Source organism: Danio rerio, chromosome 13 (assembly GCF_049306965.1).
Source record: "Danio rerio strain Tuebingen ecotype United States chromosome 13, GRCz12tu, whole genome shotgun sequence".
In the NCBI taxonomy this organism is placed as follows: domain Eukaryota; kingdom Metazoa; phylum Chordata; class Actinopteri; order Cypriniformes; family Danionidae; genus Danio; species Danio rerio.
The window spans coordinates 45582822-45608181 of record NC_133188.1 but is presented as its reverse complement, the minus strand read 5'-3'; the positions used below and the strand labels follow the sequence as shown (position 1 = coordinate 45608181).

Genomic DNA, 25360 nt, shown 5'->3' with positions numbered 1-25360 from the left:
TGCTCTATTTTAATCAACTTACCTTGAATTTTGGTGTGTTGCCCCGCCATGGAAGAATAAATGTGGCAGAAACCATGAACAGTTATTCTTTTAGCAAATGCTTTCATCCAAAGTGACTTAATAGTGAGGATAAAAGAAGCACTAATTAAACGTATAAATACAGCAATATGTAAATGTCTAAGTTGGTTCGATTCTTCAGTTTATTTATTATTATTATTATTATTATTATTTGCTTATGGAGAGGAGAGAGTGTTTCTCCTACATGTTGTTTAAGCCCTTATGTTCTTCAAGAAGCATGGGGTGTTGATAAGAAAGTCTCTGGTGGATACGAAGAAGAAAAGTGTCCCTTTAAAACACTTTATGAAAATATAGTAAGCTCAAAATTGAGGGTTTTGCCTGAAGTGTCTCACCTTTAGATGTTTATGTAGAACCTAAACTTACATATTTATATTAACCAGTTAAACTCTGCGGACTCGGTACAGACACAGACAGCTGTCATTTCTTACCTTATGGTGTGTGCTTCAGGGGCATTCTCCTCTGTTTTTGAGGTGATGTGCATAAGTAATCCTTTTATATGTCTGATGTGGTCCAAACATAGTGAATTATGTTTGATCAAACAAAAGAATAGTGAAATATGAAAACAATGGTTGGTCTCTGTGGCTAGTACAGCACCTCTCATCAGTTGGAATACAATAACTTTTGCATAGATTTTAATTGAGACATATTTATTTTTTCTATGATTACAGACATGTGCAGGAACCCCCAAAATTAATTACAGCACCCTAGACCACACAGAACCTAAAAGGTACACTTTCCAAAAAAAAAAAAAAAAAAAAAAAAACAGAAGGCACCTCTTTTTTAGGGGTTCATTATAAAACAGACAACATATACAGATATTTTAAATGCCTTCAATGTTGTTTTATGAAAATTCAAAGGGTTTTCTTTAAAATGATACCAAATTTTTGCATTTACACCTCTGCATGTGGATTTGGGAAGCTTTTAAATTTGGGTAGACAAAATCCAGGTGGAAAGCAAAAATTGGTTGAGCTGAAACAACTCAATTCTTGAGTTATTTTGGTTATTTTTTTTTTGTTGAATTCACTTAAAAAAATTGTCCTAACACATCTATTCTGTGGAACACAGCATTTTTTTTACAGTGTACTAAAAGTTTTACAGTTTATCAAGTTTTAATCTCTCTTTATTTAATCATACTGTACCCTATTCTTTGTTCTGCAGGTATATAACTGCACTGACTGATTCAGAGGAAGATGAAAGTGATGATGAGCGAAAGCCACAGCAGGAACCAGTCGATGAACTCATGGCTCTGCTGCAGAAAGCAGACCGACTGCACAGCTGCAATGGGCCTGAGAAAGCACAAGGCCTGAGCATTCTGCTTGAGAGGAAAGAAGAGGTTTGTAGACAACCATGAAATAAATTTCTGTTTAATACAACACTAATGCTTCAACTTTGACATTCAACAATTAGTGTCGCAATATATCTTGGTTTTTGTTTCACATGGGTTATTAAAAATGTATTCAATTCAATTCTTCTTTATTTCTATAGCACTATTACAATGAGGTTGTGTCAAAGCAGCTTAGCATAGAAGTTCTAGTAAATTGAAACTGTTGAAGTTTGGTTTAGTTCAATTTAGTGTGGTTTAAATTTCACTGCTGAAAGTCCAAATACAAATCCCAAACAAAGCAAGCCAGGGTGAGGAACAAACTTCACCAATTGATGAAAGTGAAGGGAAAAAAATGCGAGAGAAACAAGGCCTGGGGACGACCATTTCTCCACTCGCCAAACTTCTGGTGCAGTGCTGCAGTCAAGGTGATGGAGGCTGGAGTACGTCCATCGCTGGTGTTAAGGCTGGCCCAAAGGATCAATGCGGAGACTCGTCTGTCACTAAGGTCTTTCAGGAATCAGTCGTCCCCCTCTCCACTCCTTCATAACAGCCACATCATTTGCTCAGCATACGGCCTCGTCCAGGATTATAGAGACTACAGGATAAGCAGAAATAGACTAACATAAGCGTAGATGCTATTCTAAGGCCCAATCCCAATTCTATTTTTGTACCTCTTCCCCTTGGCCCTTAAAACAGAATGTGAAGGGGAAGAGCTTTAAAATTTACCCCTAAGAATTGGGACAGTACCTGCACACGTCATCATACTTCATCGCAATCTCTTGCTTCATATGAGATCAGACAATCGCGACTGCTGTAGTTAGTCCAGCTGTGTTATTTTTTTGTTTTTATCTTCAGGAAATCACTGAAGGCATATATTATGTTATCATAACGATCTAATGTAGTAATACGATAAAAATATACTGTGCATTTAAACACACCAAAAACAACATTAACATTATAGCAGACAATTTAAAAAGCTTAGTCCCAGCCTCTAGACATTACTGACAGGGTATTCGAGTGTCATCGAGTGTCAGAATGTTGTGGGACTGCTGTACAGGATTTATGATTATAGATTGTGAAATTTAGCAGTTTTTTATTTTAGCGTTTTGTTTTTAAAGCATGATGGTAAAACACGAACGTGGTTATGAATATAATAAAACATATGCTTGTTTGTTGTAATAATTTGTAATAATGATAAAAAAAAAAAACTAATTTGTGGATTTCTTACTTCCCGGTGTAGCGATCTGCCGTTGTGGCAGGTGTATTCTGGGAAATTTTTTTCCCCCATGGTTTCGAGTGTGGTCTGGAAAAATTTGCGTTCGAAGGGGTATTTACCCCTTCATCTTAGCCCTATGCCTTCAAGCTAAAGAGAATTGGGGTACCCCTACCCCTTGACAGGAACGCGCAAAACGAGGGGTAACGGGAAGGGCTAAGGGGTTGAATTGGGATTGAGCCTAAATGTAATGTCTTTTGAGGAGTGTTCCTGACTTCGGTTTCCCAAATTAATGCAGCCGAACAATTCTTCAGAGTATTTGAATTTCAAAAAGATGTGTGACATTTGGGGATGGTTCATCCAAAATTAAAAATTCTGTCATCATTGTATTTTTTTTGTCCTACTATGTATGTCAGTGGCTGCTGGTTTAAAGAAATCTTCAGAATATCCAGTTTTCTGTTAAAAAGAAGAAAGTCTGATTTTTCCCTTTAAGTAGCAGCATAATGTTTTTTTCTACTGTTAACGATACATTTCAAAAAAGTGTTTTAAAATGCATTTAAAAATTATTTCTATGAGATCACATGTCTGAAAATGGGAGTAATGATTATAAAAATTCTGCTTTGTCGTCACAAAAATAAATAGCATTTTACAATATATATTAAAATATAAAATAGTTGTGGTGTAAATAAATGTAAATAATTTTTCACAATAACTTTTTTCCTCTTTTTTCGATGAGATGATGAGCAAAATCGTATTAATCACAAACATTTGAAAGATGGCTTCTATTTTAACTAAAATTTGTTTCAACTTTTTTTTTTCTTTCTTATCAGTTTGATCAGCGCTGCCAGTATCTTTGGCGTTTGGCCAGAGCCTATGCAGATGCACATGATTTTGCTTCGGACCACCTGGAGAAGAAAAGCTGTGCTGAGAACGGTAATACTAATACAATAATAGATTGATATGTGTTTATAAATGACAGACATTTGTGCCAAAATTCATTTGACAAACATTTAATTACTGTAAATTGGTTCATAATCAAAAAACAGCCATGAAAATTATAGGAATAAAAAAATACAAGCCCATAAAGACTCTATATAAACAGGCGGTCATGAGAAGAGCCATAATTATTAGTGCTGATTCCAAACATCCTCTTTTCAGTGAATATCAGCTGTTACCATCAGGAAAAAGACTAAGAATGCCAATGTGTAAAACCAATAGACTGAAGCTTTCATTTGTTCCTACCTCGATAAAACTGTTGAACTCCAACACCATTAACACTGCATTAATAGTACATTAGCAGCTGACTATGTACGGTCTTATCTTGTAAACAATGTGTTCTTAATTGTTTTGTTTATTTTATTTATTTTACTGTCTGTTTAGAGCAATGTTGTAGCACCTTTTTGCCCAAGACAAATTTCCTTTCGGGGACAAATAAAGTTTATCCTATCCTATCCTATCCGATTAATTAAAGAATTCAGGAATTGCTTTCAAATACCATTATTCCTCAAATGCGCGATTTTGCTTAAATGCTTGATTACAAAACACACAAAGTCACATTTAAAAAAAAAGAATATATCTCTAAATCAGTGATCAATGATAAATACCATTGATTGAAATGTTTATGCATTTGTGCTCTGTATTTTGCTCTTAATTCATGTGTAATCTCCATCTCTGCCTTTTCTTTCTGTTCCCTTTTCTCCTCTTCTCCCTGCCAATTAAATGTAACACAATAGCTACTAAGTCTGCATTTGTGTTGAAGGACAGGATCAACTAGTTCAGTCTCTGATCCTTCTTTTCTATTGTGCCTTTTAATTGCTGTGCTCCAGTCACGCCTCTGTACGAAGAGTTTAGAAACAAACCAATTATCACTGCTATTAAAACATTTCGAGGAAGTACATCTGTGTTGGTCCATATGTGATTATCTTTCGCACAATGAACCTATTCGTTTTGTTTTATTTAGTTTATAGAAGTGATAACAGATTGGATACTGCAAAATTGTCACATCCTGTTTATTTAGTTTGGGTTTTTCATTGCAGGAAAAAAATACGGTAAAGAAGCTATTTCCATCAATCCACTATGTGCAGAAGGACATCAGTGGTGAGTTTGTGCATATTTTAAAATTATTTGTTTTTCTATAAAGCAGCAAGCAGAATGTCACAACAGCAATCATTTTGTAGTATTTTAATGACGACTTGACAATATTAAAGAGCCCCTATTATGCATTAAAAAAGGGTCATATTTTGGTTTTGAGTGTCTTCAACCGCAGGCTGATATTTATGCAAGGTCAAAAAACACTTACATTGTCTTATAATATGCATTTATTCATACCCAATTATACCAACAAGTCCAAATGATTTGTTCAATGATTTATTTGTTTCCTACCCCCTCCTTAGCGCAGTGCTAATCTGCACTGATTGGTCGGATGACCCTCTCTATTACAATTGGTCGACTGCTGTCAGTGTGAGACTGAGAGAAATGCCCACCATGGCTTATCAACAATTTTGAAGTAGTTAGAGTGCAGCGTGTATGTGTGAGCCCAATGCATGAGTGCGTTAAAGCAATGCAGTTAAATGCCAGCATATTGCTCTATTCTTAACCATGACACACGTTCAGTATTAATCCTTACAGTGGCAAAAGCTGAACAAATAAGTTCCGTATCGACATCACGCCACCAAGGCTAAAGATTTGTTACCAAGAGGATTCATTTGAAGCCTCCGATGGATATTTCGCTTCACTTAGAGCTGTGTTATACTCTGCGTGGAAGGTCATTTTCAAAAACCCGTAATAGGGGCACTTTAAGTATCGTCAGGCATTAAAATACACAATTGTAACAAAACGGTAGAAGAATAATTGGTGTTAATCTTCGTTGGACACAAATCTTATTCGTGCCAAGGTTAATATTGAGTAGCCAGACCTTCAGACTGACAGCAGAAGGTCTGGACTCCATTGCTGCTTTCATTGGTCAAGGACTAAAAGACTAACAGGCATAGTTTTATTTGCTCTGTGACATGTTTTGGGGGTGACTGATGTACACTTATTGACCATTGTATGTGTTTTTGTTTTCACAAGTGTCTCAAGTAAAATATCTTTTAAAGAGTCCAGAATAGAATCACATTATTCACATCTCATAATTGTAAATATTTTAACTTTCTTCCTCCATGCAAGGGTGTTTGGAATCACAATGGTTTTATTTTCAGCCACTCCATTAAAGTTGCAATAGAGTGTATTGATGCATTGTTTAAATTGTTTTCTGATATCCAAATGTGGTTTAGGGAGGTGCAAAAATCCATAGAAACCCATTTAGAACCCTATGTTTTTCCCATAGAATAGGAAGCTCTATTTTTACCTTATTTAGAAGGGTCATGAATATTAATAAGCTCTGCTCTCATGCTCCCTTCCAGAGCTCTTAAAGCTCTATATATCTTTTTCCATCTTTCACGATCATCTGACACCTGTAAACGAATCCAGAGAAAAATCACTTTTACACATTTGCACAAGACATCTTCTTACGATTACTTCATATAAAAAAGCACTTCATTTGTAAAGTGTGCTTTAAACAGGTGAGTGAACCTGTAGAAAACATTTCTCTCCTAAAATAAATAAATAAATAAGTAAACATTCCCGCTCCTTACGCCCAATTCAGACCGGGCGTCAATGCTTCCCATTTTTTTTCAAGCACCAACAGAAAAGTTAGCCAATTAGAATGCTTTATGTAAATACCCCAGCTCAGACAGTTGCCGTTTGCTAATTTGTGTTTCTTTTGGGTGAAATGAATTTAAAATGAATCAATTTTCAATTTAATTCTTGATCTATTTATTGTGTGTGTGTGTGTGTGTGTGTGTGTGTGTGTGTGTGTGTGTGTGTGTGTGTGTGTGTGTGTGTGTGTGTGTGTGTGTGTGTGTGTGTGTGTGTGTGTGTGTGTGTGTGTGTGTGTGTGTGTGTGTGTGTGTGTGTGTGTGTGTGTGTGTGTGTGTGTGTGCGTGTGTGTAAATTTTTTTTTTTTTTGACTCAAAATTTCTTACATTATTTTAGTAAAATATAAATTAATATAACTTCAACTATCTGATTAAGGCAGACCCCCTAGTTTTTCGCAGTTTTTTATTTTTTGGGTGATTTTGTTTTTTTTGCAATAAAAATGGCTAGTTTTTCATTTTTTCATGGCGAACATGAATATTATATAAATATAAAAAAAATGATATAAAATGTGTATATTATTTTACCATATTAGGTTGCCTACTTTGTTAGGTGTGCAATTTGATACCGTGACAAGGACACAAATCATAAAAATAAAGTTTCTTTATTTCGGTCTCTTGTCAAGACAAGATCTAAAATAGATCTCATATGGTAGGGATTAAGCCAAAGAAAGGCAGTTTAATTTTTTTGCACAAACTTTTCCTCTCTCTTAGATTTCGCTACCCTGAGCATCTGACATGTACCTCTCTCAGGAAATGCGGTAGGGTTTTCCCTACCGTAATACACCTAAAACACGGATTGCCGTAAAACTCATCACAGGGAACCGTTTTGGTTTTCTCTCGTTAACTGCAGAAAAGAGTTCACTAATCACTAATCAATTTCATCAACACCATAATACCAGCCATACGTGTGAAGCACAAATAATGTCTTTTAATTTGGTCATGTTCTTTATCCTTTAGCCAATCTCCATTATTGTAAACTGCTTGCTTTTCTGTCTGTTACATCGCTTCGTTTTTTTAGATGTTTGCTCACTTTTTTGAAGTCTGAAGCGCGTCAAACGCCCAAAGCGCCTAATTTGCGCCACAGGATATCTAATCAAATCTTCGCATTGACTTTACATGTAAATCACTTGTGCTTCGTCCAGGTCTGCTTATTGCAAAGGCTGCAAAACAAATCCCCCCCTTCCATGTAATGCAATGACTGTGAGGGCGCAGGTGAGACATCATATTTTGAGAGACACTCCAATACATCACGTGTGCTGTGTATGCGACATCTATAAGTCATGTAAAACGTTTCATTACAAACTGAAATAAATATATTTTGATTACCAGCTTAAATTACTTGACTACAAATCACTGACATTGTTGCTCACACATTGTGTGGTCTTCATTCCACTATTTCAACATCCTGCAATTTATTTAATGACATTTTGCATTGAGGAGCACTTTTAGAAATTGGTCTCTTAACTTCAGTGAAACACATTTACATACTTGTTTGTAGCAGCTTGGTATCTGCATGTATATATGTATATGTATATGTGTGAGTGTGTGGGTGTCCGTATGTATATGTGAGTGTTTGTGTGTGTGGGTGTCCTGCACCGGAGGTGTTTTCATGGCCTGCCAACTCCTCTGGATATACTCTCATATCTTGCAAAACATTCTTGATAGCATCACCACACCCAAGGAATGTAAACACATGCAAAGACAGCCCAAAGCGAATATGTAAATACACTCACACACCTACTTAATTGCTTGAAATTTCTGTTGCATTATTACTGTTTATATACACTAGTGTGCAATATATTTGAGGTCAGCGAGTGTATTTCTTTTTTCCGAAAAATAAATTTATGTATTTTAATTTATTTAAAAGGGGTGGCTGACAAACAATTAAAAACCGTTAAAAAACATTTTACAATATTACTGTTTTACTGCATTTATAAGCAAAAACTTAACTGTGGTGTTTCAAACAAGACAATACCACATAAGACAAAGTAAATTTGGTGTTCATTACAGGAGTTTGAAATGGCATGCCAGCACTTTTATGTCAGACAATAGGCCCTATCATACACTCGGCACAAGACTCGACGCAATTGTTGTTTGCTAGTTTCAGCTTGACGCAAGTGTCGTTTTGATGTTTTGCTCCACGCTGTTCAAATAGCAAATGCATTTGCGCTCATATGTGCGCCCATAGGCGTCCTGGGCTAAATTCAGTTCTAATTTCCAGCAAATGAATAAATGAACAACAATAACGAAGTGTGCTCAAAAACTTGAGTTATATCCTAAAACACATGCAGTGCCCCATATAATAATAATAATAATAATTCCTTACATTTATATAGCGCTTTTCTGGGCACTCAAAGCGCTTTACACACAATGGGGGGATCTCCTCATCCACCACCAGTGTGCAGCATCCACCTGGATGACGCGACGCGCCAGACCGCACACCACACACCAGCTGATTGGTGGAGAGGAGACAGCGATGAAGCCAATTGGAATATGGGGATGGTTAGGAGACCATGATAGACAAAGGCCAGTTGGCAGATTTGGCCAGGATGCCGGGGTTAAACCCCTACTCTTTTCGAAGGACATCCTGGGATTTTTAACGACCACAGAGAGTCGGGACCTCGGTTTAACGTCTCATCCGACACAGACCGCAGGTTGGGTGCCCCTGCTGGCCTCACTAACACCACTTCCGGCAGCAACCTAGCTTTCCCATGTGGTCTCCCATCCAGGTACTGACCGGGCGCAGCCCTGCTTAGCTTCAGTGGGCGACCATGTGAGAGTTGCAGAGAGCTAGCTGCCGGCTATGGTCTAAAACCTGACAGGTGGGCAAATCTAAGCTTGTTTTTAATAAAACAAATATAAATATGGATATAATAAATATAAAAATATAATAAATAATACTGCTAATAATAATAACATTATACAAAAGCAAATTGTTATGAATGAACTGAAAAAGCCTCCCGAGATGAAGACATAAAAGCAGTGATTTTTCATATTTATGTAGGCTAGAAAATAGTATGTTTTGTAATATTTAAATCCTTTATATTTAAATACTATGTCTATTCTTATTGTATCCTATGTATATCCTTAATATTTAAATGTTTTCATATGTAAAGATATTTGCCTATTGCTCTCTTGTGCGTATTAAGCAGTGTGTAAGCAAGGCGCAACTCTGCGCTGGAGTTTAGCTCGGGTTTGTTTTCGTCTAATGAAAAATCTATTTTAGTTTCTCATACTAAAACGCCTTCCTTTTTAGACCAGAACGCCTAAGGACGCACATATGAGCGCTAATGCATTTGCTATTTAAACAGCGTAGTGCAACGCCTCAAAACGACTCTTGCGCTAAGCTGAAACTAGCAAAAGACAATTGCGCCGCGCCTTGCGCCATATTGCGCCAGGTATATGATAGGGCCCTAAGAGTTTGGGTCAACATCCACCTTCCTAATTTGGTTGCTTTCTTAACTGCTTTTAACTCTCCACTGTCATTTTAATTATGATAATTTGCATTTGAGGGAAAAGGCATTTTTGCTTATTCTTCTTTTTTTTATTTTTTTCAATAACATCCATGCCCATACCTTTGAATATGAATCTACATATTGCAGATGATTGAGATGATTGAGAAACCTCACACTGAAAGACATGCATTTGCATTTTAGATATGTGCATAAAAAGTTGGTTAATGGAAACGCCAAGATGTGCATCAATTTTGGAAATGCGCAAATACGACAAATGCGCATAACTAAGTAGGATAAACTTTTTATTTAATAAGAAAAGATGCGCATAACCTACGATGAAAACACTTTTACCCAACAAATTCCATTATGCGCATTACAAAGGTCATGTTATTTTGTTAGAAGGGAATATGTAATTATAGAAAATGTGTGTGAATGGACAAGCCAGCAGGCTGAGCACATTGTAAAACATCTGAAATGTTGTTTTGGTCAATCTGAAATGCCTTAACCATTTCAGTATTAGAGTCATTATATTATTAATGACCTTTTCAATTGTTAAGAGCATCTGTGCTTCGTGTATCATGCCTTCTAACGCCACCCCGTTCATTGCACTTCTGCATTGTCTTCTGAGATCATTTATAGTAATTTACTTCTGAGTAATTTATAAATAAAAAAAAGATTCTCACAGCTTCTCCTACCGCAGCAAAGTTTGTCTTTACTGTTGATATAGGCTGCCAGTTTATCAGGAAGTGACGATTTTGTTCTCTTTGACTCATTGGATGGAAACACTGCTTTATTTGCAAGTCTTTTTGTGATTATCCAGTTTTGCGCATAAATTTAATTTGCATCTTTGGATGGAAATATAGCTAAAGGCACGTGCATTATGTATCGCATTAGAAATCATATCACTGAGTGCATGGATGGAAAAACTTAATCAGAAGTCGTATCCACAGACATTCAAGAGTAGTAAAAGCTGTCTATTATTGTCTTTAATTTAGTTTTAAGACCATTATAAGCCCCCCTGTGAAATAATTATTTATAAAATAATTTAAATGCAGATTAACAGAAAGATTTATTTTTAAACACAATAGTTAAGACAGCTAACTTCTAGTAACAATTTTTTGCCATTACATATTGACAATGCATAGTAATTCACTAGTTATTTTGCAAGGTGGTAGCATTTAGCTGAAACTGCAATTTAAATGCTTAACTAAATTAGGCTACCTAGGCAAGTTAGTTTATTTAGGCAAGTCATTGGACAACCGTGGTTTGTTTTGTAGCCAATGAAAAAGTTCTCAAGGCCGCTAATAAAATTGACCTTAAAATAGTTTTTTAAAATTTAAAAAATGCTTTTATTCCATTAACTAAAAGTAAAAAATATTCTAGAAATACTGTAGAAAAAATGCTGTTCTTTGTTAAACAGCACTTATTTGAAAATGAGTTAAAATCTCACTGGATTGCTAGCAATTTTGCCTTCAACTTTACCAGATAATTTTTGTCTCATGTAGGTTAATTCTCTGTCAGCTGTTTTGTGGTTTGTCAGTTAGATACTCTAATATGTAGTACTGTAATAGATACAGTGTTGCTGTGGCATTTAGAAGCTGTTTTGCGTGTGCTTGCATTTGTTTGGTTACAGAGTGTCTTAATGAAGGTATGTGCACTGATCTCTGTGTCTGTATTTTGCCTGTGTAAATCCCTGTGCAATGCTTTCCATTCACTCACAGATGCCAGGATTATCACATAGGGCGCAGAGGAGGGCCGCTATGACCTACACACATGCACAAATACCCCTTTATTACTGTTGCTCTTATCTGTTGCGGTGTCCTTGGCGTTGTGGTTTTCATTAAGGAACTGGCCTTCGGTCTAATTTGGTCCTTTTCTCAGTACTGCGGCTCATGAAGGATGTATTATAATATAGGCTGTTTTCCGATAGGTAGCCATAATCTTTTAATGAGCAGAATCAATGTCAATGTTAATCAATATATTTTGGGACAGTGATATTTTTTATTCATTGAGTTATGTGCAAAAACGTCTGTTTGAATATTTGTTGACTAAAGCATCAATATTGTGAAATTTGAAATAGCTTTGAAATTGTAGTGAATATTGGTTTGAAAATGGACATTTTTAGCATTGCTTCTCCAGTCTCCAGAGTCACATGACCTTTAGGAAATGAAACAACTATGTGAATTTGATGCTTAATTAAATTTTCTTGTTGTAAAAACAATGACACTTTTTTTGTTCAATATTCTTGAATTTGAAACTTCAAAAGAAATATTTTGAAATTGACCTCTTTCATTTCATGACTATAGTACTTACTGTCACTTTTAGAATTTACACAGGAATAAGGCTTTCGCTACCTCTGATTAAACCTAAAAAACATGTGTTTTAAAGTTTGTAGCACCAGCTGTGAAATAAGCTTCTGTAAACTTTGGATAAATGGACCAAATGAAACGTACAGTGATGGGATAGACTAAACAGAGGTGGCCATAACTCATAACATAAATCACGGGTCACCAACCCTGTTCCCGGAGAGCTACCATCCTGCAGAATTCAGTTCCAACCCTGATCAAACACACCTGAACCAATTAATAGTACCTAAAGCAGCACTTGATAATTACAAACAGGTGTGTTTGGTCAGGGTTGCAACTAAAATCTGCAGGAAGGTAGCTCTCCAGGAACAGGGTTGGTGACCCCTGACATAAATGCTTCGATGGGCCTGAATAAGAGATTGTGATCGGTTTACCTCAGAAAAATTACATTGGATAAAATTGTGTCAAGTTTAAAAAGTTTTTTATGAAAATGTCTACTTAAAATGTGCCTAACCAAGTGCAAATAACTAGTATGCAGCTGCGCATATCTGATTAAAATACATAATGTGGACCAGATATGGCTATATAAGTGCTTTTACATACCACATTTAATTCATTTGGATGTGATTCATATGGTGTGGCTCTTAGTACATAGGCCTCTGCAACGTTGACATGCTTGTTTAGAAGAACAATTGTAAAATAAAGTTCGTCTCTGTGTAAAGTTGTTGAACTCACAACAATGTATATGTTTAAATATGCAACATATATTTAGAAATTGCAAAGATGGACATTTTTATATTAATATTAAAGGATGGCTGTGCCATGAACCATGCGATGATTGAGGAAGAGCTTCTGTACTTTTTTGAGAACCGGAGAAAAGTGCAACTCTGCATTTAAATGTTGGAACTCGGATCACAAAACTAAAGCTGAAACCCAGGGGTGTTGCCATAGTCGATAGACTGGGGCATGGTCCCCCTCAAAAATTCATGTGCAGGTTTTTGGTACAGAAGTGGCTGACGTGAGCCAACAAAAGAGATGGTCTTGTTTGGCTTTAGTTCTTTGACGTCAACCTGGTGTGTCCTATGTTAAGACATACAGTATTGTGCAAAAGTCTTAGGCCCACAGTTACATTTGTTGTTTTAGTGAGGGTATAATGATGTTATATATTACTTCTCATTCTATTTATTAAAACACAACCAGAAAATACAGGTTCTAGTTGGATTTTTTTGGGTCTAAAAGGGTATATGCCGAAGCATGCTAATAGAACATTGTAAAATTGTATAAATTGGGTCTCAGATTGTACAAGAAGCACTTCATTAAATTACATTTTCCCACCATGTCTTTATGATGTAAGCATTTATATTACCCCAGTTTATTCAATGGAGCTTCCACGCTAGCCTGCCGATTCAGACGGGCACTTGCGAGCAAACGGCTTTTTGTCTCGTTTTACGCTTGAGCAACTAAATGAATGCCAAAGTCTGTTTAGCTGATTGTAATTTAATTACATTACAACATTGATGCTGTAAAAGGAACCGTAAAAAGTGGAAAAAAACTCACAATAACAGGTCACCGGAAGTTTATCAGTATGGGAAACACACTAGCTCTACATATACCTCATTGTTTGAGACATATAAAAGAAAGAGTTAGAGAAAGATGGAAGAATGATTTAAAATATACTGGAGTTTCTGTCTCTATTTGTTCTGCATTTCTGCCTGTGGTCAGTATTGCCTTAATTGATGAGATTTTGAATGCTAAAAAGTACAGACCGATTTGTCATGTAAGTTCTACTAGAAAGCACCTAATTTGTGATAGTTTTATTTTTCATCATGTTAATGATCCCAAACACGGTGCTAATGTAATAAACTCGTATTTGGAGAAAAAAACTACTGAAAAAAAGCTGATGAAACAGTCATGAAATGGCCTCCACGGATTCCAGATCTGAATATTACAGGCAATATGAGATTCACCTGGAGAGAAACAGAAAGATGGTAGATAATAAATCTAAGGAAGAACTAAAGAGGTCACATTAAAAACACTTTTGATGCTAGTCTTTTGATTCCAAAAGTAATTCTGGTTTCAATTTTGTGTACATATTTCCCATTTTTCTTTTTATATATTATGGGTATGGATCATCATCCAAAAGTAATGACCCTGCACTTGCTCCATACCTTTTAGATAGATTTGTGTAAAAGTCTTTTAAAGCTGGTGGTGGCCTTTTGCACAGTAGTGTACATATGAAGCCTTTAGGTACAAACGGGTAGTCTTTGAAAAGATGAACTGACAGCTTGTGTATATTTTTTTTTTGTCTAAGATGGAAGCCAGTTTTCCTTGTGCGGAAAGTGTCAGTTTGACCTTGAACGACAAAGGCAGCTCTTGATATTGAGACTGTACTGAATGCTCAGCCCAAGGTGATGAGAGAACTTTCTGTTCTGAGCCGAGAGGTGAAAGAAATCCGTTCCTTCTGTCGATCACTTTGACTCTTAGACCTCTTTGTTTGTGGCCAGTAGCTCAGGGGATTTCTCAGCCCATGAGGAAAATACTGATTAAACTTACATAATCCTCTGGCAACCACAAGTCTTAGTGTTGGACTGATTTTTTTTTTTCTCTTCTTCCTTTTCTTTCTGTGCGATGTGTGTTTTTGTGAATGCAGGAGTGTATGTTTTAGTCTGTCTAATATTTCAACTTGGTGAAAGCGCTCAAAGCAACTTGTCAGAATCATCCTTTGGCCAAACCACACTTCTTATATAAATCTTTTTCAGAGTGCCTTTTATTTTGCTATTTTTCTTCCTCTCTGTCTTAATTCTCCCACACACACACATTTTGAGATAGAATAAACTTTACAGAAGTTTCACTCCAGAACACTGGAAACTGCCTGAAGCTCACAAAACCTCTCCAACCTGTTCTGAGCATGAAGAATTACACTAATAGAGTAACAAACATCTGCTTGTTTTCTTTAACACTCTTGGATTTCATTGCCGCAGTTCGTCCTGCGATGAACTCAACATCTGCTTTAAATTGTCGTTTTTTTATTTTTAAACTAGATTTGCATTTCCTCTAAGAAATATCAATGTTCGCAAGACAACAACTGAATAAAGTCATAGGTAAGACTATGATGTAGGCTTCGGTTCTGTATAAGCAAGATGCTACATCCTTGCTTGCCAACAAATGTGTTTGCAAGGGTTCGTGCACAGTGCACGTGACTTTTTATATATAACACCATCAGAACAGTTTATGCACTTATTTTATGCATCACTCAAAACTTTGAGTGAGAAAGTGCAGACACAAGGAACTTATGAATCTTTGTAGTGGATGTATGTGCAAACTATTACAACCCTAAATCAGAAAAAGTTGGGACAGGATAGAAAACGCAAATAAAAGTAGTGATTTCCAAATTTACTTTGACTTGTATTTTATTGCAGACAATACAACAAACTTTATGTTCCTCATGATTTTTGACAAAATGAAATCGTATTGCCATTTTGGTTACTACACATTTAAAAAATAGTTGATACAGTAAAGCATTTATCACTTTGTGATGTTAACATTCCTTTTACAACACTTAAAAGACGTTTAAGGCCTGAAGACACAAGTGATGAAGTGTTTCAGATGTAATTTTGTTCCATTTTTCTTGCAAACAAGTCTTAAATTGGGCGACAATGTGGGTTTTCGTTGTCGCATTTTGCACAAAATTCTCTATTGGAGACAGGTCGGGGCTGCAGACAGGCCATTTTCTCTGCAGCCAGGACTTTGTAATGCGTGCAGAATGTATTTTTGCATTGTCTTGTTGGATTTGCATTTAATTTTGCATGTTTGCTGATACATGCATTAAAGACTGAAGTAAACTTTTGAGGGTTAGACTTTCATGTGGTGATTGACATTGAGAATGCAATTTGTTTGTTAACTTTGTCAGCTGTGCTTGAAAATCAACGTATTGATGCAATCTTTGAACTATAAGTGAGCTTCATAGAAGAGCTTAAAAAGATGTATGCACCATTTACTTTTTAACACAAAAATTTGACATAAAAATGAAGGACATTAGCATTAGATTATGAATGCGTTTTTTATGTTGTCGTTTAAGTCTGTTGCAATTGTTATTAGGGTGGGATATTACACTAAGAATGCATTTATTCAGGAACATTCATTTTATTTTAGCTTATTCCCTTTATTAATCTGGGGTCGCTACTGTGGCATGATCCGACAACTTATCCAGCATATGTTTTACTCAGCAGATGCCCTTCCAGCTGCACCCCATCTCTGGGAAATATACACTCACATTCACACACATACACTAAGAACAGCTTAGTGTATGCTTACACAATTCACCTGTACCCCATGTCTTTGGACTTGTGAGGGAAACTGGAGCACCCAGTGGAAGAGGATACGTGGGGAGAACATGCAAGCTCCACACAGAAATGCCTACATTGCCCTATTCAGGAACAATAACAATGGGAAAACTACTAAAGTAGTTTTTATTTTTTTTTATTTTAGTGTGCTTTAAATTGTAATGTTTTGTTGTGTTGTCAATCCTAAATGTTTCAGCATCATTACTCCAGTATTCTCTGTCACATAGTTCTTTACAAATCAATGCTGATTTGGTTTTTAAGAGCCAAGTTTTGATTATTATCAACAGCTACACAGCTTATTATTATTTTAAATTGTACTAATTTAATGTATTCTTTCTTTAAACGCATGTAAATTTGTTTAGAAATGCCTTAATTTAAGTTGAATCAAATCATCTTATGAGTCATTTTAACCTAAATGACATTATTAAAAACAGCTTGTATAATTGAAAAAAAGAGTTGAAACACGATTTACTTCAAGATTCACATAAAAACATTAATAACAAAATTGTTTATAGTGAAATCTTCCAAACAAAATTGTATTATTACAAAAACATTTATACAGAAATCAAAATTCGATCAGAGAATTGAGTTGATTTTGCAGTGTAACTATTACATTTACATAAGAAGGTGCCCAACTGAGCCTGGTTTCTATCGAGCTTTTTTTCTTTCACTTTCATCAACTGGTAAAGTTTTGTTCCCCGCCACTGTCACAACTGGCTTCCTTGGTTTGGAATTTGTGGAGCTGTGCAGTGATAAATTTGATCTTCAGTGTTTGGACATTCAGCAGTGAAAAAAAAAAAAAACTGACAAAAATAAACTTCCAACTCTGATAATTGGACTGAGTTTCAATTTACTAGAACTACTATGTTAAGCTGTTTTGACACAATCTACATTGTAAAAGCGCTATAGAAATAAAGATGAATTGAATATTCAAAACCATAATGCATGCACTGTTTATTTCACTTTTATCTTTGCTTTGTTGCATTTATCTACACTTGTAGTTTGTTTATTATGTTATGTATGATCCACTTCCCTACAGAATCATCACAGTCAATCAAAATTAGTACCACTTTATGAACCAGTTCTCACTATTAACTAGTTGCTTATTAGCATGCATGTTGTTGAGATATTGGCTGCTTATTAGTACTTATAAACTACATATTCTGTATGATCTTATTTCACATCTCTAATCATATTCAATACGTAAAGTACCTTAATAACTGTTAATAAGGAGCAAATTATGAGTTTGTTAAAGCAAAAGTTGATATGGTTTGCCAAGAGTAAGAATTGAACCTAAAAGAAGGTGTGACTAAACTCTTTCCAAGTATACGGACGTGTAACGCAATGTGTAACGCAGTAAAACAAAATATCGCAATGTCAGGTTTTTTCAATATTGTGCATGCCTAATTGCGATAGCTGTGCAGCATGTTTGTTAAAGAATTAACTTGTATTGATACCAAATTTGTTGCAATGCATTATAAAAAAGAATAAGTAAAACTAATTTCAATAAGTTTCTATTTTGCAAGCAAATTTGCTGCTAATGCTGTTTTAGATAAACTCTTGCTCGATAAACATCCACATGTAGCAAACACTTTTCTATTTTTTTGTTATTGGGGATGTTTACCCATAATGCCTCAGTAAAGGGAAACCCCAGATTCCTGGAGTGGGGAGATGTTGTCAGGTGTGTGTGACGTGCTCATTCAGCCAGCAGAAGTTCTGCCACTGGCTTCCATTGCTTTGCTGTGGTTAAATGTCGAGGCCTCCGGGCATTGCCAGAACATGACAGCAATGAATAAAAACACTTCACAAACCAATCTGCGAAAGGAGGGGGGGAAGGAATTAGCCCCGGGAACATTGAGCAACCTTCTCCCCCACCTGTACCGTCTCTGCCAGCAGTTGTTATTAGTAATCACTTCTGGTATGTCTTCATGTTGCTTCAGCTCAAATTTATTTGCAATTCATCATGCTTTAGACACATTAAGAGCTATTCCTGGGGATCTCTAACTTTCTCAATGCACTGTCATATTTCTTTTTCTTTTTTTTATAGATAAGGAATAAGGATGGTATTACTGGTTTTGGCTGTGTTCATGTTGATAGATCTGTTCCAAAGCTGATATTAAATATAATGCATTTAAAAATATCCTCTTCAATTCTATATAAAAGGCCAAAAACAAAACAGCATGAATCTCAATTAGGACATCTGGGCTCAGTTCTTTTGCAGTCAGGTGACAATAGCCATGTTTCCATCCACCTATTCAAAAATGTGCATAAGATTGATGGGAGGTTTATGGAAACACCAAGATGAAAATGAGCATTAAAAAAATCTGTGCGCATGGCATAACTAAATAGGATCATATTTTTATTTGATAAGAAAAGATGCGCATAACCAACGATGGAAACACTTACCGAACAAATTCCAGTATGCGTATTAAAAATGTGATGTGATTTTGTTATAAGAGTGATGATAAAAATGTGTGTAAATGGACAAACCAGCAGGCTGAGCACACTGTAAAACAGTGGTCAGCAAACTTGTTCCTGGAGGGCCGATGTCCAGCAGATTTTAGCTCCAACCCTAATCAAACACACCTGAACAAGCTAATCAAGGTCTTACTAGGTATACTTGAAACATCCTGGCAGGTGTGTTGAGGCAAGTTGGAGCTAAACCCTGCAGGGACACCGGCCCTCCATGAACGAGATTGGTGACCCCTGCTGCAAAACATCTGAAATATTGTTTTGGTCATTCTAAAACGCCTAAACCATTTCAGCATTAGTGTTATTTTATTATTAATTACTTCCAGAATTGTTTAAGAGCGTCTGTGCTCTGCGTCTCACACCTTCAAATGCCAACCCAACGTCATGCAAGTAATTTATAAGTTAAGATTGACGCAGCTTCTCCTAGCACAGTAAATTCCAATTTTTACATTTGATATTGGCCGCCAGTTAACCAGGAAGTGACAATTTTGTTGTCTTTGACTCGTTGGATGGAAACGCTGCATTATGTGCATGTCTTTTTATGCGATATTTCAATTTAATTTAATTCGCATCTTTTGATGGAAACATAGCTAATGTTATAGGTGCATATTAAGTCAGCCTATATTGTAAAAACTTGTAATTTTCTCTAAACCGAATTCAGAGATTTTTTCAAAGTTACATTTTACATCACATGCTAAATTTTGAAACCACAATGTATAAGGAAATTCCATAATGACAATTAGTTTCCAAATTTCTAAATAGCCTTTACATTAACATAAACAAGTAATATAAATGTCTGAATTATTAAATAACCTTCTGATATCCCTAATTTTTAAGTCTACTAAATGTTAAAGTACTATAAAAAGTTAAATGTGTGCGTCTTACCGTGCATTCACATCACCACCAGTGACTGCGTCAAATCACCCGGAAGTCATTTGTTTTCAATTGGAGCCAGCACGAATGTGGTACATTTTGGACCGTATGAGCATCAAGGAGAGTAAAAATCATTTTAACTTTATCAAGGTCCTTTAAAGGCAAATTATTTTACTCAATGGCTATCTTTGAAGCGCCTCTTGGGCAGTGTCCTCAGGCGATCGCCCAGGGTGGCATCTTGCTAGGGGCGATATTAAATGGAATTGAGCTATGATGTGTTTCAGGGGGCATCCTATCAGAATGGACAAGTTCACTGGTTGAGAAGATTTCATACAGTTCAATTAACTTTGGTTCCAACCACATTAGTTCTCGAGTAAAACAAAACACAGAGGTTGATTGTTGCTGTATAAACTTGGGTTTCCATGCTTGCATTGTATGATGGACGCCAAATAACGTTAACATTAAGGCCAAGGCTATTAAAGGTCTTCTATATTGAAATTAGACTAGCACTTAAATACGTGAACACGAAAGCCTCACTACACAAATGGCTTTTAAATGATTTTTCATTGGAAATGCAGGTTAGAATACAGGCAAAATATTATTATAAAGCAGCAAAATGTTGATAATGTCCAAAGATTTTAAAGCTACCTTCATGTTGAGAGCATGAATAAATATTATACAATGGTGTTGCTTTGTAATAGTTGGTAATTTTGTTTTTGTATTGGGATTTAATTTTATCGTTCTTGATTGCACCACTGAGTTGCAGTAGCCAGACAAAGAAATTGCCAAAACTTGCCCAAGTGTTTGCATTGGGAGGAAGAAAATATGTCCTACTCTGTCTGTCCTTCAACGATGCCAAGCTCAAGTTGATGCAATGCTTGTTAGTCATCTTAGACTAATTGCTGTGATTTAATACATAGCCACATGTTTGAGAAAACAGTATAAGATTCTAAAGTGTACAATTGCCCACTTTGACAGTTACAGATTAAGACAGATATCTTTTGAATTTGTTATGATTTTGCAGTATAGTTCACCCCAGAAATGACAAATTATTCACAGTCAGGCCATCCAAGATGTTTTTTCTTTAGTAGAAAATTTAAAAAATATTTTTTAGCTGCAAAATACAAGCAAATTAAATTCAGTTTAACAAAGATACTGCTAAAATAAACTGCTTTTTAGGTTTTTCATGTAACCAACAGTAGTATTCAGTTACATTTAACTGACAAATATAACACTGCAGACAATGGATCTATTTATTCATCTCATCTCATTTTCATCTGCTTTTCCGGGGCTGGGTCACAGGGGCAGCAGTCTTAGGAGAGATCCCTAGACTTCCCTGTCCACAGCCACTTTCTCCAGCTTCTTCGGGGGAATCCTGAGGCGTTGCCAGGCCAGCTGAGAGACATAGTTCATCTAGTTTGTCCTGGATCTTCCCCGATACACTAGATAGGCATCCAGGATGCATCCAAAACAGATACCAGAGCCACCTCAGCTGACTTCTCTTGATGTGGAGGAGCAGGGGCTCTAAACCAAGCTCCTTCAAGGTGACACAGCTCCTCACCCTATCTAAAAGGGTGTGCCTTGCCACTCTGCAAAGGAAACTCATTTCGGCAGCTTGTAACCAAGATTTTGTCCTTCCGGTCATGGCCCAAAGCTCATGATTATAGGTCATCACAGCTGCGTCACACTCGGCAGCAAACCACCCCAGTGCATGCCGAAGATTCATGTTCAATGAAGCCAAAAGAACAACATTGTCTGCGAATAACAAAGATGAAATCCTGTGGTCGCCGATCCTGACCTCCTCCAAGCCTAAGGCTCTGTTTTGAAATGATGTCTATAAAAATTATGAACCGAATTGGTGACAAAGGATAGCCTAGACGAAAACTGCATTGTTTTCTCCTGGATTCTAGGTTCAACCCTCAGCCGGATCCTCCTCTCCAGTACCCTGGCATAGACTTTACAAGGGAGGCTGAGGAGTGTGATTTCCCTCTATAGTTAGAGCACACCCTCCGGTCCCCCTTTTTAAAAATGGGAACCACCACCCCAATTGCCCAGTCCAGAGGTACTGTCCCCGACCTCCATGCGATATTGTAGAGAACTGTCAGCCAAGACAGCCCCACAATATCCAGAGACCTAAGATACACAGGGCGAATCTCATTCACCATCATTGCTTTGCCACTGTGGAGCTTCTAAACTACCTCTGTGACCTTTTCAGCACATGGACACACTCTGTCGAATGCAGTTTCTGAACATTTATTTACATATAAAAGCAGTTACATTTTTTTTTTCATGGTTGTACATAGCATTTCCTTGGAAATGTTTTTATTGAAGGCTAAGTGAGCAAAATAAGTTAGAATCACCCTTAACAGGATAAACTGGAATCAACTGCACTGCATTCACTCATGAATTTGAAGTCTGCCACTGGATCTGCCAAGGTAAACTAGTTGAGTTCTGCCATAAAATAACAAGGTGCAAACAAATTATTTACAGAGTTAGTTACTAACTTATAATATTATAGTTATCTTATGTTCTAGTTAAATGCAAATTGTATACACAACCCTATCCTCATTGCAAAAAAGGTAAAATATCTCTTCAAAGTTGCACAAAGTCAGTCAATCAGATTAGATCTTGCCTGATTTGAAAAGTTCAGATGGTCAGTGACCACAGTGGGTGGTCTGTACGTTTGAGATTAGTCAATACGGCAAAATCTTGTCTACGTCTACTAATCAGTACAAATTAAAATGCTTTAGGAATAATTTGTTGAAGTAAATGCTCTTACAGACTTTTTGTTTGCATCTTCCTTTACTTTGTCATAGAACTGCAGCATACATACTCTTCATAAACTCATTCCAAGCAGAGTACAGTAAATCTATCCCTCCACATACGTGTTGAGTTTCTGTCAAGGTCGAAGCGTTGTGAAGGTTGTCTCTGTCCCCCTATCGCAGTCCCTCTCGTCCTCCTGTGACAGTCATTTGGCCTCCTCACCCCTCGAGCGCTCACATAAAAGATCTTTGTGCCCTGCTGCATTGTCTGACTGAGTACCAGCAGGATTTACAGAGCTATGGCGGAAAAGCTTTGATCACCTTTCAACCGGCCCCTCAAAACACTGGAACTACACGCACACACACAAATATACATCTACATATCAGCCCCCCTTCACATTTTCTCATGAGTCATGACTTATATATAAGGGTTTTAATAGAAAGTAAAATTCTTGTTCTTTTTTTTTCTTTCAAAGCTTATTGTTTTTTTATCCCAAGCAATAAGACATTTTCCCCATGTTGCAAAATTAATATTCGCATTTAGCTATATGTATCTATTTATTTGAGTCTGTTCTTTTATTTTATTTTATTTTTATTTATTTATTAATAATTAAAATGTTACTTTGCAAATAGTATTGTACTTAAATCATCCAAATCTTTGCATATGATTCAGTAATATTGTAAGTAATGTGTATTTATATAGCACATTTATCATGTATTGCCATACACCCAAATTGCTTTATAATTGTTTGGGGGGGTCTCTACACACCACCACCGGTGTGCAGTATTTATTTGGATGATGCGATGGCAGCCACAGGACAACATTGCTGAAAACATATATTTTCACGATTGACTCAAAAGTTCCATATGGTGTAAACAAGCACTGCCATTCTGTTGCTTGTATGAAATGTTACACTCCAAACTCACCAAAAGCATGAATGAAGCACACAGAAGATTTATCAGCAACTAGGCATCGGTATCAAGGTCCTATTTTGTTATATTTTGAACTTTTTTTTTTTTAGTCTGTTTTTCAAATAACGTTTTTTAATGTAATCTGGTCTCTCTGATTTTAGACTTGTCTGTCTCCAGAGCGACCAGACATGATTACAGCTGGCAGCTAGCTCTTTACAACTTTCTCGTGGTCGCTAACTGGAGCTAAGCAGGGCTGCGCCCGGTCAGTACCTAGATGGAAGACCACATGGGAAAGCTAGTTTGCTGCCGGGGATGGCATTAGTGAGGCCAGAATGGGGCATTCAACCTGCGGTCTGTGTGGTACCTAATGGCCCAGTATAGTGAAGGGGACACCATACTGCTGAGTGAGTGCCATATTTATGCAGTGTTCACACTAGACACGGAAGAAGCGTCAAGCGCGAGTGATTTGCATGTTAAGTCAATGCAAAGACACATATAGACATCCTGCGGTGCGATGCGCGTGAATGGCTCTGTGCGAATGACACGAATGGTGCGGTGTGAATTGAGCCTTTTGTGCGTGAATTGGTCGAGTTTGAAAATCTGAACTTCAATGGATATTTGCGCCGCGTTAACCAATCAGGAGTTTGATCTTGTGGGGGCGTGAATATGGCGTAGCACCTAGTTGTTGGTGTCCGGCGGGAAAATCCTCCAGCCGGCACCAATAACAGTTCATCAAACTGGCTTTGTTGGAAACACCGCAGAAAGCTTCCGTCATCCAGGTTAAGTGTCTGGAAAAGTTTATGAGCTCACAGAGCTGGGTGCACCACTGAAAGGATCTAGTGAACTCAGACACGGCTCCAAACAAATCAACGCTGTTTTTCAGCCTTCATAAAGCTTATTTACTCTATGAAATCCGCGTTAGCCATTTAGCAACGAAGCTACAGTCACCGGGCTGGAAGAAGGCCGGCCCATCATACGAATCTGCGTCTGTTCTGAAGTGATTTTGACACACGAATGAAGCAAGTAAACGCAAAATGTTCACGCGTCTATTTACTCACGAATATCGTGATTTGTTTGCGTGTTCCGCGTCTGGTTGTGAACACAGCATTAGGATGAATAAATCCTGACTCTCTGTGGTCATTAAAAATCCTAACCATCCCCATATCATAATTGGCTTCATCATATTGTCCCCTCTCCACCAATTAGGCGGTGTGTGGTTTGGCGCAATATGGCTACCAAATAGCATCATCTAGGTGAATGCTGCACACTGGTGGTGGATGAGATTCTCCCCAATGTGTAAAGCGCTTTGAGTGTCCAAAAAATGCTATATAAAAGTAATGAATTGATGTTATTATTATTATTATTATTATTATTATTATTATTATTATTATTATTATTATCATCACATCCAGCTTTTTAAGATCTGCTTAAGTTATTAAGAACTTCTAAGGATGCAGCAGTGAACCTCACAAAATGACACAATTATGACTATTACTGATTGTTCATGTATAAGTTAAGTCTGTTTGAGCTTATTTGGACTCATTTATTTATTTATTTTGGCTACACTTTGTTTATGCATTCAAGTGTTTGACTCTGTAAAGAAAATAACTTACAAACTGGAAAAAAATAGGTATGTAGTTTTGTTAAAACAAATTTTCTAAAAATGGTATTTTAAAGAAGTATTCATTGGGAACAGGAATCGGACAACACCCAGCTCAAAAGAAAAATACATTTTGTTTTAAATAATTGCATTTTATAATGAAATTAAGCACAAATTCAATTAATATTTTTGCTAATCAATTTTATATGTCTTTTTATGTTTTTTTCCTTGTAGGTATGCCATACTTTGTGGAATGCTGTCAGATTATGAGTCTGTTCAGAATAAAATTAAAAATGGCTACCTTTTTAAGGTGAGTGTTTACATCTT

General features: G+C 36.6%; 1 protein-coding gene and 1 long non-coding RNA gene across 3 annotated transcripts in view; one reads left to right on the top strand and one right to left on the bottom strand.

The window, feature by feature from the left end:
* rmdn2 (regulator of microtubule dynamics 2) overlaps window positions 1-25360 on the top strand; it is a 62505-nt gene that overhangs the window by 19176 nt on the left and 17969 nt on the right. For both annotated transcript variants that reach the window (XM_073920285.1, XM_073920283.1), the window contains exons 3-6: window positions 1237-1411; window positions 3446-3548; window positions 4652-4712; window positions 25268-25343. In XM_073920285.1, coding sequence (XP_073776386.1) covers window positions 1237-1411; window positions 3446-3548; window positions 4652-4712; window positions 25268-25343 — 415 coding nt within the window. The remainder of the gene's footprint in view (window positions 1-1236; window positions 1412-3445; window positions 3549-4651; window positions 4713-25267; window positions 25344-25360) is intronic.
* LOC141377062 (uncharacterized) lies at window positions 13524-17893 on the bottom strand. Its single transcript, XR_012388921.1, has 2 exons — window positions 16353-17893; window positions 13524-16019 (listed from the first exon to the last, which is right to left on the bottom strand). It is a non-coding gene; the product is annotated as an uncharacterized lncRNA (long non-coding RNA).